Below are 17,451 nucleotides of genomic sequence, written 5' to 3'. Positions count from 1 at the left end.
TTAGGGAGTATTCTAATTTCATTCTTTTACATGTAGCTGTCCAGTTTTCCCAGCACCATTTATTGAAAAGACTGTTTTTGCTCCATTGTATATCCTTGACTCCTTTGTCATAGATTAGTTGACCATAGGTGCATGGGTTTATCTCTGGGCTTTCTATCCTGTTCCATTGATCTATATTTCTGTTTTTGTGCCAGTACCATATTGTCTTGATTACTGTAGCTTTGTAGTATAGTCTGAAGTCAGGGAGTCTGATTCCTCCAGCTCCATTTTTTTCCTTCAAGACTGCTTTGGCTATTCGGGGTCTTTTGTGTCTCCATACAAATTTTAAGATGATTTGTTCTAGTTCCGTAAAAAATGCCATTGGTAATTTGATAGGGATTGCATTGAATCTGTAGATTGCTTTGGGTAATATAGTCATTTTCACAATATTGAGTCTTCCAATCCAAGAACATGGTATATCTCTCCATCTGTTGGTATCATCTTTAATTTCTTTCAACAGTGTCTTATAGTTTTCTGCATACAGGTCTTTTGTCTCCCTAGGTAGGTTTATTCCTAGGTATTTTATTCTTTTTGTTGCAATAGTAAATGGGAGTGTTTCCTTAATTTCCTTTTCAAATTTTTCATCATTAGTGTATAGGAATGCAAGAGATTTCTGTGCATTAATTTTGTATCCTGCAACTTTATCAAATTCATGGATTAGCTCTAGTAGTTTTCTGGTGGCATCTTTAGGATTCTCTATGTATAGTATCATGTCATCTGCAAATAGTGACAGTTTTACTTCTTCTTTTCCAATTTGTATTCCTTTTATTTCTTTTTCTTTTCTGATTGCCGTGGCTAGGACTTCCAAAACTATGTTGAATAATAGTGGCGAGAGTGGACATCCTTGTCTTGTTCCTGATCTTAGAGGAAATGCTTTCAGTTTTTCACCATTGAGAATGATGTTTGCTGTGGGTATGTCGTACATGGCCTTTATTATGTTGAGGTAGGTTCCCTCTATGCCCACTTTCTGGAGAGTTTTTATCATAAATGGGTGTTGAATTTTGTCAAAAGCTTTTTCTGCATCTATTGAGATGATCATATGGTTTTTATTCTTCAATTTGTTAATATGGTGTATCACATTGATTGATTTGTGTATATTGGAGAATCCTTGCATCCCTGGGATAAATCCTACTTGATCATGGTGTATGATCCTTTTAATGTGTTGTTGGATTCTGTTTGCTAGTATTTTGTTGAGGATTTTTGCATCTATATTCATCAGTGATATTGGTCTGTAATTTTCTTTTTTTGTAGTGTCTTTGTCTGGTTTTGGTATCAGGGTGATGGTGGCCTCATAGAATGAGTTTGGGAGTGTTCCTTCCTCTGCAATTTTTTGGAAGAGTTTGAGAAGGATGGGTGTTAGCTCTTCTCTAAATGTTTGGTAGAATTCACCTGTGAAGCCATCTGGTCCTGGACTTTTGTTTGTTGGAAGATTTTTAATCACAGTTTCAATTTCATTACTTATGATTGGTCTGTTCATATTTTCTGTTTCTTCCTGGTTCAGTCTTGGAAGGTTATACCTTTCTAAGAATTTGTCCATTTCTTCCAGGTTGTCCATTTTATTGGTATAGATTTGCTTGTAGTAATCTCTTAGGATGCTTTGTATTTCTGCAGTGTCTGTTGTAACTTCTCCTTTTTGAGGAAATGCCACACACATTTTCCACAGGGGCTTCGCCATCCCACATTCCCACCAGCAATGTACAAGAGTTCCAGTTTCTTCACATCCTTACCAACACCCTGTGTTTTTAAATTTTAGCCCTCTTAGTGTGTATGAAGTAATAGTTCACTGTAGTTTTGATTTGCATTTCCCTAATGACCAAAGATATTGACCAACTTTTCATGTGCTTATTGGCCATTTGTATATCTCTTTGGAGAAATATCTGTTCAGATCTTTGGCAGATTTTTGCTTTTTTTTTTCTTTTTCTAGTTTAGTTGTAGGAGTTATTTATATATTCTGAATACTATACCCTTATCAATATATGATATGGAAATATTTTTTCTATAGATTGTCTTTTCACTTTCTTGATAGTGTCCTTTATGCACAAAAGTTTTAAATTTTGAGGAAGTCCAATTTACCTATTTTTTCTTAGATTGCTTGTGCTTTTTTGGTGTCCTGGCTGATTTTGTACATTAATTTTTTCATATAAACCCAGGTTATCTTGTTCTAAAACTTTTGTTGGCATTTGTAGAGGGATGGGTTGATTAATTTAGAGAGAGGGACTTTCCTGGTGGTCCAGTGGTTAAGAATCCACCTTCTGATGCAGGGGACATGGGTTCAATCCCCGGTCAGGAAACTAAGATACCGTATGCCATGGGGCAACTAAGCCCACACGCCGCAACTACTGAACCCACGTGCCACAACGAAAGTTCCCGCATGCTGCAAAAAATATCCCGCATGCCACAACTAAGACTCAACATAACCAAATAAATAAATAAATAAAATAAAAATTTAAAAAAAATTTAGAGAGAATCGTGGTCTTCTTAAAAGGGAGATTTTATCAAAGACCAGGATACACCTTTCCATTTACCCAAGTCCTGTCTGTATTCTTCAGTAACACTTTAAAGTTTGTTTCACATAGATCTTACACTTGTATCAAGTTTATTTCTTGGTATTAATCTTTTTCTATTATTGTAAGTCTAACGTTTAGGTGCTGACAACTAACAAAAGTGTTTGAAGTATTATGTGAGCTATACTATTTTCTATGGTCCAAATTCAGGCCAAGTTCAGATCTGCAACCTCAAATCTACTCCAGCAATTTGCTTTATAGGTAAGGACGCTGAGGTCTAGAGATGTTGAGTGACTTACTCAAGGCTGCACAGCAGGTAGGTAGCAGAGATGGCACTATGGCCCAAGTATTCTGTCTCTACATTTCGCCTGACTCTGAATCCAGAGCTCTGTCATCTTACCAACCTCCATAAAATACACGAATCTAGGAAAGTGGCGGATATTCTTACATGCACTGGGAACTTGTAGTTGCCTAAGGACTGACTTCACCAATCAAGATAGGAGTTAGATGAAAATTAGACAAAAATTAGGAAAAAAGGAAAGCAAAACAACGGTTAAATGAGAAAAAAAGCAAAAATTCAGACAGACACACACACACCTACGTGTGTGCACATACACGCCCCCCCCCCCAAACCCTCAAACCTCCAGAGCTTCCTGCCTGTGAACCGAAAGGAGGAGTGTGAGTTTCCTGGCCCTGCTGGCAGGTGCCTTCTCAAAGGCCCCATCGTCCTCCACTTCCTGAGGAGGCTGCAGCCGAAGAGACTGCTTTTCTCTTCTTCGTCCAGTCACGGCTGCCTCGGCCTCTGCCCCCAGGCACCATCCTGGGGAAGGACAAGATGAAGCGGATGGCGCTTGTTACAGTGGCCACCCTGCAGGCACACTTCCCAATTACAGGTAAGGTCGGATGTATCGGATGTATCGATGGCAAGGAACTTTTCGGAACCCTTTGTGCACGTGTGTCGGGGGTGGAGGGAGATAGCAGAGGGCTGGTGAGGCGCCAGTGTCTCCTTTAAATCCTGCCCTCCCCAAATCAATGAGCAGCTGAGTGGGGAGGGGTCCAGCTTGATGCAGGCATCTGCCTCATTAAGGCCAAGCTGGGCATCAGCTCAGAGCCAGCTGCTTGAAAACACACCTGTGCAAAGTATGGATTTTTCCAGTGATAAAAGGAGAGAGAAAAGTCTGTGGTGGGGAAAGGATGAGGAGAAACTGAGGCAGGCCCCGTGTGGACAAGAGGAGAGGGGGTATTTAACAGAAGCCGGGAGGGACCAGAAAATGTCAGCCAGGCCATGTTTCGTGCCGAGACACTTTTCTAGTCTTTATGTATTCTTCTTTCACACCCTTGCTGGCTCCGTCACTCAGCCCCTTTCCTTCTTCCTTCTCCAACAAAGAACATTGCATTTGTTGTTGGTTAGAGAGGGTCATGGCTGTGGCCCTGGCTGACCTGAAACACCCTGATGGGCCAGGGGCTGACTGGGTTAATGAAGGAGGGAAGTGGCCTTCTTCAGGGTCTGTGTCTAGGCTTAGCTCTGACTTGGCTGCCTCTGTACCCCACAGCCAAGGGCTGCCTGATGACACACCCATCCAGGCTCAGTGACTAACCCACCGCCTCTTGCTTCAGGCAGCTCTCTGTCTGAGGCCAAAAAGCCAGAGATGCTGACGGAACGTAGGGGACAGATGAGAGGATGTGACTTGTTAAGCGGTCACCACGGGGAACAACCAACCAGCAACAGAGCCTACACCTCACTTCATTCCAGTCCTTAGAATCCGGCTTTGCCTGAATCCTTTTACCCTTACCGTGTTTTCTAGCTCAGATAATAAGAAGAAGTGAAAAGAAGACAAAATGGGCTGCCTCTGGGCATTGGCGTCCTGGCATTTTTTACAAAACATGGGACAAGCTGTATTTGAATCTAAAGAAGCCAGGAGAGTGGTCACAAACCAATGTCCTTCCTCCACTTTACAGCCCACCTCGGTGTGGGAGGGAGTTTGGCGACAAGGGTGGGAGGGCAGGAAAGGCCATTGGCGCTTTTGTTCCTGCCAGGGAACATGGCACAGCTGCCGCCTAGCACCTCGGGGGTTTCGAGGACTAAGTAATCGCGGGGTTTTCTGTAAGATCACAGCTCTCTTCTCAGAAAAGCCGTCTTGGGTATGAGTCACGCGGTGCCATAGGTAAGAACACCAGGGCAAGCCCAGAGCAGCCCATCCTCGTGTGCAGGGCACAAGAGGACCCAAGACGCCAAAATGGCCTGTGAATTCCATGACTTCAGAGGGAACCGCTGACAGCGGTAGATTCAGACCCTGGGCTTCAGTTTTGGGGGACGGCACTTGGTAGATAATTCTACCATGTGAAGTTTCCTCAAGGGTCTATTGGTGTTGGGTCTTGGGGCCAAGGCTGGGGCAATGGAATTAGAAGAGAAAATAAAAGCTGCTTGGGTGCTGGTGGCTGCCAGGAGTGGTAAACAAAACCCCACCCAGAAGACAAGATGGGGGCCATGCCGCATTTCCACAAGGTGTGGACAGAAAGAAAAGCCTTAGATTCATCTTTCAATGGCACTTGCTTTGCTGGTGTGGAGATTGAAATTTCAGCTATTTTTAGGTAAGGTTCCTGGATAAAAGTTTTCCAAAGTGTCCTAGCCCTGTTGAGGGAAGGCTGGGGAGGCTTAGAGAGGCCTTTAACACCGAGGGCCACAAATGGCACCCGTGTTGGCTGAGAAGACACACTCTATGATTTCCTTTGGAGGAAAGGCCGCTGACTGACGGAATTCGAGTTGAGGTCTTCCCTCTTTTCTTGCTCAGTTAAGCTACTCATCCCTGAACCCTTTTAAAGCATCTTCTTGTTGCTAAGACGTTTCCATTTGCATTTTCTTGCAAATGCCCAGATCATTAAGATCACGGCAAATAACGACCCAGTCTGTCTACCTGAGGAGGTCTCCCTGGGTGAGTCTGCCAAGACGGTCAGCCGAGGCTGGAAGAGATTAAGATGGCGTGTCTAATGGCATGGGCAGACTTCTGCCTGCAGAGCCCTCAACTGCTCAGTGCCTCTAACTCCCTGCCTCACAGAGGTCATTTGTAAGGAAATGCAGCTTTGACACAAAGTCTCAGGAAATGCATGCTCCTAGGTGTGGTGGGAAGAGTCAGGCCAGTCACAGTGCTGCCAATTTCCCAGCTGTGCAACCTTAGGCAAGTTACTTAACCTCTCTGGGCCTCCGTTTTCTCACCTCTAAAGTAAGAATAACCTTCATTGCAGAGCTGTGAAAATGAGAAGTAAATGTTACGTGCCCGATATGTCCTAAACAGTCAATACGTGAAAGTTGTATTAATTCTTACTATTATTACATCCTGGCCTGTTTTCTTGTTCTCATTATCCAGGGACAGGAAATGGAAACCCATGGTTAGGAGTCTTAATTTGCTCTTGATTGTGTTGTAAAGCAGCACTGGGCATTTTCTCCATCTGTTGAAATGCAGCTCGTCCTTCTTTTGGTTTCTGAGCATACCTGTAACAGCTCAGGAACATAGCGGTGGTCCCTCCCAGTGGTGGGCCCAATTGTGAACAAGCATCAAAACCTTGCTGGGCCACAGGATGAGCATTACAGCTACCATGTCTATTTTTCTGAGACACTTATTCTGTAAGCGATATTCCCCCAAAGTGAAAACATGACTCACAATGCATATAAGTAGTTAGGGGGAGCAAATGAGAACACAGTCGCCCTGGTCATCACTGGTCAAGGTGGCCATCCAGAATTTGCAGCCAAATGTCTGGTGTGGATGCACAGTGACCAGGGTATTTAAATGAACACTCCTCGAAACCAGACCTTCGCTTAAACTGCTTGGAGCTGGGCTTGAGGGAAGCTTTTGCGTGATGCCAGGAAAAGTTTTTCATCGATGGCATTTTCACCAATGGTTTATTTTGACCTCTGGTCATCTGGCTCTGCTCATCCAGATGATCTACTTCATTTTCTACCTTGGTGGTTCTCAGATTTGCTGGCCTGTTTACACATCTGCTGCTGCAAAACATCCCCCAGAAACGGTGCTGGGAAACTCTTGTTTAGGTGAATGACCACTGCTGAATTTATTTTAAAATTCTTTTTATTTTTGCCTTTGTCTTTAAAAAATTAGATTTAATTTTTTACTGGATATACGCTTTTACTTTCAAGAATCCCTGGGCACTGTGTCTTGTTTTATTTTGAAGGATTCAGGCACCGTTAGGGAACTGTCTTGCTTTAGAGTTGTCCAAACACACACTCTGTAATCCTTTTTCTCCTGAACCTTATTTACCTATGGGTCAGCTAACTGATTAAATAAATAGCAACGATAGTTCAAAATAAATTTCTTCTCTGCTTGGGCCAGGGCTAGTTCTTATCAACATTAAAGTGACGGTAGATTTAATCAGTCTGAGCAAACATAAAGTCCATTTGGTTAAAAAATAATCAAACTAGTCATTTGATCTGTTAATTGAAACAAAACAGTCAGTTTAGTCACTGCACATACATAGCCATTCCTTCCAGCCTCAAACACAGTCTATGTTTTCTGAGGGAAAAGACGCTTCAGTCTTGCTCAGGGATGTGTCCCAGCACTTAGCATGGTGCCTGGAGCAGAGATCACGCGCAGTAAATATTTGTTGAGTGAATTGAAAGGTGGGTGAATGAAGGAAATCTAGACCTTTCCATGTGATTAAATTCACTTTAATGGTTTATGGAGGGGGGTCGTATATTGGAGTGGCATTATTGGGACCTTTCTTCTAGAGAACTTAGCATTAAACAAACTACTTTTAAAAAACACAGAAACTAAGCTGGTGGAGGGGGCAGGGCAGTTTGAGTAAACAGACAGATTCAAAATGATTTACAAGGACAGTTTCAGACAAAATCCTACCGTTGTTAAAATTTTCTGGTTGGACCGTATGAAATTTCCTATATTCATTTATTTGGGACCTACAAAAATGATAATTTCATATGATTCAACTAACACTATATCTTGCAAACTAGACAAAGAAAGATGCTCATTTTTCTGACTTGGCTTTAACACTAGGGAAAAGCAGAAAATAAAGAAGGCTACGACCGTTGGAGATTAACTAATGAATTAATAAACTAATGAAAGGCACCAAGGAGAAAAATAAGAGTTTGTGGATTATAGCATAAATCGCATTATTCAATTGCCCAACTGCTTCAAAATATAGAAAGAAAAAAAAAAAAGCAGGATATCTAATCATTATAGTCCAAATTGGTCTAAGTTACTGAGTAAATATCCCAACTAGCTATCATTTTTTTTTCTCTCTCTTAATTTGAGGTATTTTACCAAAAATATCATAAAATCAGAGGAAGTTATACATTTAAAAAATATTCCATTCCAGTATTTTTATAAGTGTTTAAATATCTTTATATAGTTGTTATTACAAAAACAATTTCAAGTGCTTTTTTTCCTTAATATTTTATTCTGAGCATCTTTTTTGATACTTAGCCTTCATGATTGTTTTTAATCGCTATGTAAATGTCCATAGTTTATGCATCCTATTTTCTTTACTATTTTATTATTGTTGGACATTTGGGCTGTCTCTAATTTTTGTTATTATAGCTAATGCTGCAAGAAAATCTTTACATCTGTAGCTTTTAAATTTTCTTTTGAATTACTTCCTTGGGCTAATTTCTCCAGGGCTGACAATTAAAGGAATAGGTTAAAGTAAAGGAACGTTTCACAGGGTACTTTAGACTTCTGTTGAAGTCTAAACAGTTTTTCTGTCAAGGAAAGAGAGTTTTTTCCCTAGCTCTCTGACCATCTGCAAGTGTTTCTTGCCTTTTCTGGAGCAGGCGATAGGGTGGAGGGAGAGAGGAGACCGTGGAACCAGAAAGATCTGGATCCAAGTCCTGATCTGTGGCCAATTGCCTACCTTCGGAGCCCCGTTCTTCCTCTGTGAGATGGCGGTAACCATGTCTACCTCACGCAGAGCACCGTGGAGTGGAGATACTGCTCGGAAGTGCCTACACACAAGAGGTGCTCGAAAAGCAGTAGTCATTATCATGTGTTCCTCAGTTTCCCAACCTACAAAATAAAGGATATCATTTTCCCAGTGGAAGAAAGTGGAAACCCTGGTACTAACATGCTTTCTTTGTCTTCCCTTGTCACTAAATTGCAGTAAACTTGGGCAGGAATCTCTTTAGTTTTCGCATCTGTGAAATGAATTGCGTATGGTCTTGTAATTACCAAGTTTTTAAGAACGTTTAAGTCACCTAGCCTCCCACCCCACTGGTATTGGCTCCTAGAATTAGGAACCTAAACTTCATTCTTCCCTGAAGCTCCAAATAAACAATAAACTTAAAACTTTAAAAAAAAATTCCGGACTTCCCCCTTATCACAATAATTTTAACTCTCCAGTGGGAGCCTCTGCTGTGAAAAATCCAAGGACAGATTCCAGCATTTTCTGCCTTGTGCCTTATGCTTGTGCGTCGGATGCAGATTTATGGCCACACAAGGACTTTGTTGGTGAGCAATGACTTGAAGAGAAAGCAAAGTGAGGTCTGAAGCAGCCAAACTGCAGTGGTGGAAATGTTAGGAGCTTCCACCGTCCGCTTTGCTTGCCTGTTATGATTTGTGCTACTCAGCAACTAATCTGCAGGCCCAAGGGGAAAAAAATAAATAGAAAGCATTCAAACAAGGACAGGCAGGATCCTCGCTGGTCCAGACCACTGTTCCGTTAGTGCAGTCGTCCCTTTATACTTACAAAATGCTTTCCAGCGCCTTCATTCATAACCATCCAATGGCAAGTAGCAGAAAAAGTATTGATTTTAAGATTCTCTTTTTATAAACAAAGAAAATGGGGTTCAGAGGTTTGGTGACTCGCCTAAGAGTAGAACCAGGCTCCAAACACGGTTTCTCTGATCCCTTGTTCGAGGTCTGTGCTCTCGAATGTTCCATGCAGCCTGTCTACCAGACCTGCTGTCAATTTGCAGTATTATACATCAGATGACTGAATTCTGAAGCAGATTTTTGAAGGTATTCCCCTTAGTAAGCACGTATTATGATTTTCCTCTCAATTTCTGAAGAAATAATTGTTTTGATGCTGAATATTCTCATTTAAATATACGTTTTTCTGCTGAGTGTGAAGTTAATTTGGTTGTTAATATAGAATTGCATTTTTCTCTGGCCTATTATTATAGTTCTGATATCATGTTCTCCCCAACTGGTAAAATCCATATTTTCTGTTTTGCTGTTAATAAATATACCTATTTTGGAGCTTTTCTTGAGAGGGACCGGCCTCACTTTGCACACACCCCTTTCTGTGTGTGCAGGTACCGCCCCCCTGTCCTCTCTCCCGCCGACCACGTTATGCATAGGTGGAACTCAAATGTGTAAATCAAAGTGTAAATTAAATCGTATTTGAGAAGACTTGATCTTAAACAGTAGCCATTAACAAATCTGTTTGGTAAGAATGTATCTTCATGCAGTGTGTAAGGTTTTGTGGGGTGAGGTTTTCTAAAAGAATAGCACACTATTACACACAGATGCTGGGTTGAGATTTGTTTTTTTATATAAATCCTCAAGGACTGGGAGAATTACCTTTAAATGACAAATATCTATAATCAATTCTTAATTTCTTTTTCTAAATTTTATTTATTTATTTATTTATTTTTGGCTGTGTTGGGTCTTCGTTGCTGCACGCGGGCTTTCTCTAGTTGTGGTGAGCAGGGGCTACTCTTCGTTGTGTTCTCTTGTTGTGGAGCACAGGCTCTAGGTGTGCGGGCTTCAGTAGTTGTGGCACACGGGCTCAGTAGTTGTGGCTCACGGGCTCTAGAGCACAGGCTCAGTAGTTGTGACATACGGGCTTAGTTGCTTCACGGCGTGTGGGATCTTCCCGGACCAGGGCTCGAACCCGTGTCCCCTGCATTGGCAGGCGGATTCTTAACCACTGCGCCACCAGGGAAGCCCTCAGTTCTTAACTTCTTATGTCAGATTTTAGCCTTGAGTCCACTTGCATCTGCCTGGGCTGAGCTCAGGGAGTGCAAACCCTTTTGCTGTTGACTGGAGCAAAGCAAACCAAGATAAGAAATCTGATGCTCAGAGCAGAAGCATTAAATTGCCAGATTGTGAATATCGGTGGCTCTTAGTGGGGCCACTCCCCAAGCTGACTGGGAGGAGGGCTGGGAAAGGAGAAGTCTCTGAGAGGTTCTCCAGCTATTTTCAGGGCTGCTGGGTTATAGGTGCATTGCCTTTGCCAAACCCTGGAGTTGGGGAAGATGGCTCAGAACACAAACCAACACCACTATTTAGGATTAAACAAGTCACCACTTCTCTCTGTCGCTGTAGATACTAGAAAGTCAGCTGTGTGTTCCTTCATTTCACCAGGTCCCCAGCATGAGATGTTGTACTGGCTCGAAGCCATCATGTGAATGTCGGCCCTGAGTTAGGACTGCCTTTTCCTCATGCAGGCTGGGAGTGGCAGTGGAGACTTGGAGTGATCAGGTATTACAGGCAGAGTAGAAGAGACAGCCTGGGGGTGGGGCGGGTGGCTTTCAATTTGCGGCTGTGGGAGGCAGACTGGCCAGAGCAGCTTGCTCCCGGGAGAAGGCCGCTGAACGGGGGCTGCAGCGTGGGACCAGCCTGTGTCCAGGCCCCGTCCTGCGGGTTATAGCTCGGCGCGGGTGTGGCACGCACATGTGCTGGTGTGTGTTTACCTGTGTGCTCTGCTGGGGGTACAGATGTCTGTGCCCCAGTGTGCATGTGAAGGTGTGTGTGAGGCTGCGTGTTTGTGCACGTGTTCCAGTGTGTCCCAGCGTGTGGGGGCATTGTGTGTGCGCCTGTCTGTATGCAGATGGACGTGTCTTGCGTCTGCAGGTAAGTCTTTCTGTGTGCACCAGTGAGTGGCTTTCTGTGTATAATGTGTGCATGTAAGAGGAGATTGGTGGCAGCAGGACAGCTCTGTAGAAGGAAGGGCAAACATTGCTTGAGCTTAGAACTGGCGAGCTAGGCAGGAGAATGGCAGGGCTGAGATGTCACTGAGCCCATTCCAGGCATTCTGTGCAGAAGGGAGTCAAGAAAACTTCTGTCCAAGCTAGAATCTCTAGGATCATGGAGAGGTGGGAGCAGCTTCTTCATAGATGCAGAGACGTCTCAGGTCTCCCAACTGCCCTCAGAACTCTGCCATCTCCCAAGTAAGCCTGCTGTCTTTCTTTCTTTCCGTCTTCCTCCCAGTTCCCTCTACTTAGAATGCCTACCCTACTCCCACCCCGAACTGTGGAAACCCTGTCTTCCCCTTATAACGAAGTCCAGATACCTGGGGATCTCCCAGACCCACTGTTGGCATTGTTACCAGCGTTGAGGTGACAAAGGAAGGTGGAAAATTGTTGTTCTCATAACTCAAGGTTAAAAACCCAACACAAATAGTTCCCTACGGTGAGCCCTTCTCAGAGTGGAGGCCCAGCACACAGAGTTTCAGGAACACGTACCCGTCAGCAGAAAATGTCACCAGCTCCCCAAATTCTCACCAGTTCCTCCCACAGTGGCCATCCTCTGAGTTTTGACTAAAAGAGTCAAAATACATTTGATGCTTTTCTTTCTTCCTGCCCTCAGAATAGATAAACAATTCAATAAGGTGGCTTGTGGTGCCCTATTTTGGCTGTCGAGAGTTGGTATCGCCAGACTGATAGCTATTTTTAATATCTGGTTATTCAAACCATCTGAATGGCACATTTGCCCGCAAGGGCCGCCTTGCTCCTCCATTGGGAAAGAGAGCGTGGAATTGGAAGGAAAAGGGAGGAGGTGCCTGGCAGAAAATGGTGCAAATGGTGCATTTTTAGGCCTTACAGACCTTTCTAAGGCGACGAGAATTTAATTCTGTGTCCTGTCTTTTCTTTGCAACAGCCAGTTGAAAATATGAATTTAAAAAAAAAAGTTTGCTGCTTTAAAATACTTCTTGATCTGCCATTCTTGCTAAAGTACTTAGAATTATACATATCTTTGCACCATGGCCATGATCCAAAGGAACCAGAGCAACTGAGAAAACTGTTCATTGGTGGTCTGAGTGTTGAACATTTTGAGAAGTGGGGCACACTCACAGACTGTGTGGTGATGAGAGACCCCCAAACCAAACATCCCAGGGCCTTTGGTTTTGTGACTTACTCTTGTAGTCACACGAGGTGGATGCGGCAATGTGTGCCTGACCACACAAGGCTGATGTGTATGTGGTGAAGCCAAAGAGAGCTCTTTCTAGAGAGGCTTCTGTAGAGTCCATCTAACAGTGAAGAAAATTGTTCTTGGTGGCATTAAAGAAGACACAGAAGAATATAATTTGAAAGACTACTTTGAAAAGTATAGCAAGACTGAAATCATAGACGTTATGGAAGACAGGCAGAGTGGAAAAAAGATAAAAATCTGCTTTTGTGATTTTTGGTGATCATGATACAGTTGATAAAACTGTTGTTCAGAAACACCATACTTTCAATGGGCATAACTGTGAAGTGAAAAAGACCTTTTCTAAGCAAGAAATGCAGTCTGTGGGATTGCAGAGAGGTGGAGGTAGATATGGCAACTTTATGGGTCATGCAGGACACGTTGGTTGAAGGGGAGCCTGTGGTTGTGGATGTGGTGGCAGCGGGATGACGGTGGTTATAGTGGATCTGGAGGTGATGGTGGCAACTATTGTGATGGTCCTGGTTATAGCCTTAGAGGAAGCTAACGTGGTGGTGGACCAGGATATGCAAACCAAGGTGGTAGAAATGCTAGCAGTGGCAGAGGATATGACGATTATAATGAAGGAGGACATTTTGGCGGTGGTAACTATGGTAGTGGAGGATACTACAATGATTTTGGAAATTATAGTGAACAACAGTAATCAAATTATGGGCCCATGAAGGGGGGCAGTTTTGGTGGAAGAAGCTTGAGCAGTCCCTGTGTTGGTGGTTATGAATCTGGTAGTGGAGGGGTGGATATGGTATCAGAAGTTTCTAAAAACTCAGCAGAAAAGGGTTGAAGTTCTTAGCAGGAGAGAGTGAGGAGTCGTCAGGAAAGCTGCAGGTTGCTGTGAGGCAGTCGTCCCAAATGCATTAGAGGAACTGTAAAAATGTGCTACAGAAGGAACAAGGATCCGTAGTCAGAAAAGTTATTGCAGCTTGAACAGGAAAACTTCTTGTTCAGGGCTGTCATAGCCACAGTTTGCAAAAAAGTGTAGCTATTGGTTACTGCAATGTTGTGTCAATTAGATGTACATTCCTGAGGTCTTTTACGTCTTGTAGATTTGTCTTTTTCATTTCCTTACATCAGTATCTTGTCTTATAAATTGTGATATTGGTAACCAGGAATAAAAATTAAGGAATTTTTAACTTAAAAACAAAATAAAACAAATCATCTGGTAAACCACTTGACTTATCAATGAGCAAATATTTACCAAGCACTTCTCTTGTGCCCCAAGGAAAACAAACAATTCTGTAGATGCTTGGCCCAACCAGTCCATTGACGAGGCCCGTGTCTTGGAGATGGATGTTGAGTGATTGAGAGCCCACAGGTAAAAGAAAGCTTCCCTAGTTCTGTAGGTCATGTTCTCAGGTTTTATGAAAAAGTCTTAATTTCCCTACAGGCTTGCTTCTTTATGGTGTGGTCTAATTTTCATCATTTTGTGAGCCTATGCTAATTTCCATGCTGAGTTTAGTAGCAAAGGAGGCGTATATCAGGAGATACAACCAAGACTATTTTGAGCTAGGCTAGAGAGCTTCAGAAATTTCCCCCTTTGATTTCTTCAGATTAGAGAGAAATCTTTGTCTTTTCTCCCACTTCACTATCAATGCTTCAAAACCCAGACCTATATAAAATACACAAATGCTTTCTGGACAAAATGAATCTTGTCTGTTTTCTTTGGATTTCGGTGGGAACAATAAAGATTGAGCTACAAAAGGTTGGCAAAGAGGCTTATTCTTTTTCTTTCTATTAAGTGTAGAGGCTTCAAAAGAACAGCTCAGAAAGTCAAATAATTGTATCCACCGCAGCTCACCCATCCATCTCCCTGCTGACCTGGCCTGTGAAATCCCCTTTAAAAACTTGGCCAGCTCTCACCTGCCCATTGCAAATGCTGTATTGTTAAATGTTCCCATCCATAATTCCACAAGGGAGGCTGCTATAAAGCAAATTCCTTCCATTTCAACAGAGTATCTCGTCAGGAATAGCGCTCCGGGGTGAGGGGAAGGGTGCCTCTAATTTTCAAAGCTTTGTAATTTCATCTTGGAGAGGGAGGTACTTGGAAACCAAAAACGGATTGTGAATAAAGTTATGATCACAAACTCTTGCAACCCAAAATGGCCAGTGGGGAGGATGTGAAAGGGAAGGTTTGGAGAGCAGTTTTTGATCTTCATGACAATTTCTTGATTTCTTTAGTTTGGAAAAAAAACACATCTGTTTGTTTCTAGCTGTGGCTCTAAACATAAAGCCTCAGACTCAGAGCCGATCTAATTGCTGGTTTGGTTTCAGGCCATAGCTTCCTCAGAAAATTCCCGTCAGCCATTTTGAAGAGCACAGAATGGCTCCTCCGTGCCAAGGGATTAACAGAGGATTTGGCTGCTACGGGATTTTAAAATTTGGGGGGTGAATATTTTGCAGCAGCATTCAAGCCTGGAGTAATTGCAACTTAAAAAAGAAAGAAATCTAACCTCAAAATTGGCTAATCATCTCAGATTCAGTGCAGAGTGATCACCCAGGGAAGCAGGTGTTGTGCCACTGGGTCCTCTCTAGGGAGTCCTCTCTATCGTCCTGGATGCTTTCCGCGTAGAGTTCCTTCAAACCCATGGTCTTCCTCCAAGTTTGACCCTATGACGTTATCTTTCTCTCCCATCACCTTCATTCCTTTTTCCCGAAGGTTTTTAAAAAATCCTTTCCAAGGGAATACACAAATCACATTTAATGGGATTTTGAATTATGCAAATTCAAAATAATGCAATACAAAAACTTAATAAGGTCTCAATTTATGTGCACTATTTACAATACTGTGACTCCGATTTTGTATTTATTCCTGTGAGAAATTAACTTGAATTTTGCAGAATCATCAGGAATGCACCTCTCATGTAGTGTAACTACTTCGTGATCAGAAGGGGCCTGTGATAATATCGTGATTAGCTGAGGTGGGCATGGGGGATGCTGTCAGTGAGTTGTACTTTCAGTGACAAGAACAGTAGACGGAGCCTCTCGGGAAAGATTTTCTGTGACCCAAAGGTTTTCTGTGACCTTGCTCTGGTATGACAGAATCACGGAATATATGAGCTGGAGAGGATAGATACCTTCAAGTTCTACTTCTGGATTTTACCAGGGAAGAAATGGTGGTCCAAGAGATCAATAAATCAGCCAAATGTCATGTAGCAGAGTCAGCTCTTGAACCCAGGATTTTTGATTCTCGCCCCAGCTATCGTTCCTCTGGGCCACCAGGCTGCCCTGTTGTAAAGGAGTGGTGTTTCCTGAGCTGGGCACTTGGGTCTCAGGTGTGTGCAACGAGGCCTCACATTGGAATGGCAACTGCAAGAGGGCTGCGGCTGGCTGGACCACGTTAGTTCATCCTAGCCATGAGGCCCTGACGGTGGCAGACTGGCCACTTCCCTGAGCAGGGGGACAGCCTTCAACTATTTCAGGAGGCGCAAAAAAGCACTGGGTCATCCCTACCGTGAGGAAACCCCGGATGGGGACAGTTGATACTGCTGCGGAGCCTCATTTGATCAAGTTCCCATTGTTTTTAAGTTCTTTGCCCATTAATGTCACAGGCCCTGACCTGCCCACCTACAAGACAGCAGGCTGTCTGAGGGCCTTGCTTCGCAAGACCTACTCTCCTGCAGCCTCTGGGAGAAGATAAAGTCAGCACTCCTCCCAGAATCCTGTCAGGAGACAGGCAGACAGTGGACAGGCAAAAAGAAAGCTAAATACACACACACATACACACACACACATAGAGCCAGAGTGCTTTTTTATTGGTATAAAATAAAAGTTTAATGAATGAACAAGTGACCCAAATTCCATATATTATTAGTACATATAGGTTCAGAAAATGCCTTATGTATGTAAATTATACCTCAACAAAGCTGCTTTTTAAAAAAGAAAATATCAGCCACATACAAGGGGACCTTCCCCTGCTAGATGAGGCCCTTGGAAAGTTTTGTGGAAGAGAATATTATAACAACACTTAAAATATACTTAGGAGAGTGTTATTGAATCGTTTAGTAATGCAAGGGTTCGTTTTCTAATTTAGCTATTTTCATGAGTGTGAATTTTCACTTGTTGGATTATCATAGCATAGACAGACACATTTAATTTTCTTAAGGAGGGATGTGCCCAGATTTTCCTGTCAGTTGTTCACCAAGGGACAACCTCCCTGGGGTGAGCAGGATTGACCCCTTGGACTTGGAAGAATTTCCTTTTAAGAGCTTTCTGTGATGCGGCTCTACCTGGGTGTCTCACCTCTCTGCCTGGCACCCCATTCATGACTAAGAGAGACAGATAAATTACCTCTTTGTGCAGATAACTCAACGGCATCTTAAACATCTCTGCTGTGACTGCCCCGGGACCATGGTGACCACAAAGACAGTGACCCACTGATCCAATGCCCTGGCAGCCAAACTCACCTGTAGTCATGACAGGGCATCTCTTAGGTTAATCTAGCTGGAGAGAGAAGACTAAAACCAATGAGAGAAAAATCAGGTAATCTTTCTATGAGTGAAGAGGGTATGTTTTAACGATACATTTCCTTGTCGGAAATATTATCAGAGGTAGAAATAAAATGCAGAGCATAGCCGTGCCTTAATTCCTCCTAAATGTATTTTCTGAGGAAGCACTATTACACGTCAGGTGCTGCACCGTGATAAATCCCAGTTGCTGCGCTTGGAGAACTCACAGTTTCGAGGGCTGATAGATGTATCCAGATAGTCTGGTAAAGTGATATGAGCTGCAGTAACAGTTAA

General features: G+C 43.0%; 1 protein-coding gene across 1 annotated transcript in view; it reads left to right on the top strand.

Moving 5' to 3' along the window:
- The first annotated feature begins 3,335 nt into the window (after positions 1–3,335).
- Positions 3,336–17,451, top strand: part of CD247 (CD247 molecule) — a 77,397-nt gene continuing 63,281 nt past the window's right edge. Inside the window, exon 1 of the mRNA XM_059935572.1 lies at positions 3,336–3,436. Within this exon, the coding sequence (XP_059791555.1) occupies positions 3,379–3,436 (58 nt within the window). The 5' untranslated portion in view covers positions 3,336–3,378. The remainder of the gene's footprint in view (positions 3,437–17,451) is intronic.

This window comes from Balaenoptera ricei, chromosome 1 (genome assembly GCF_028023285.1).
Source record: "Balaenoptera ricei isolate mBalRic1 chromosome 1, mBalRic1.hap2, whole genome shotgun sequence".
Taxonomy (NCBI): Eukaryota; Metazoa; Chordata; class Mammalia; order Artiodactyla; family Balaenopteridae; genus Balaenoptera; species Balaenoptera ricei.
This window is presented reverse-complemented; position numbering and strand designations above follow the sequence as displayed.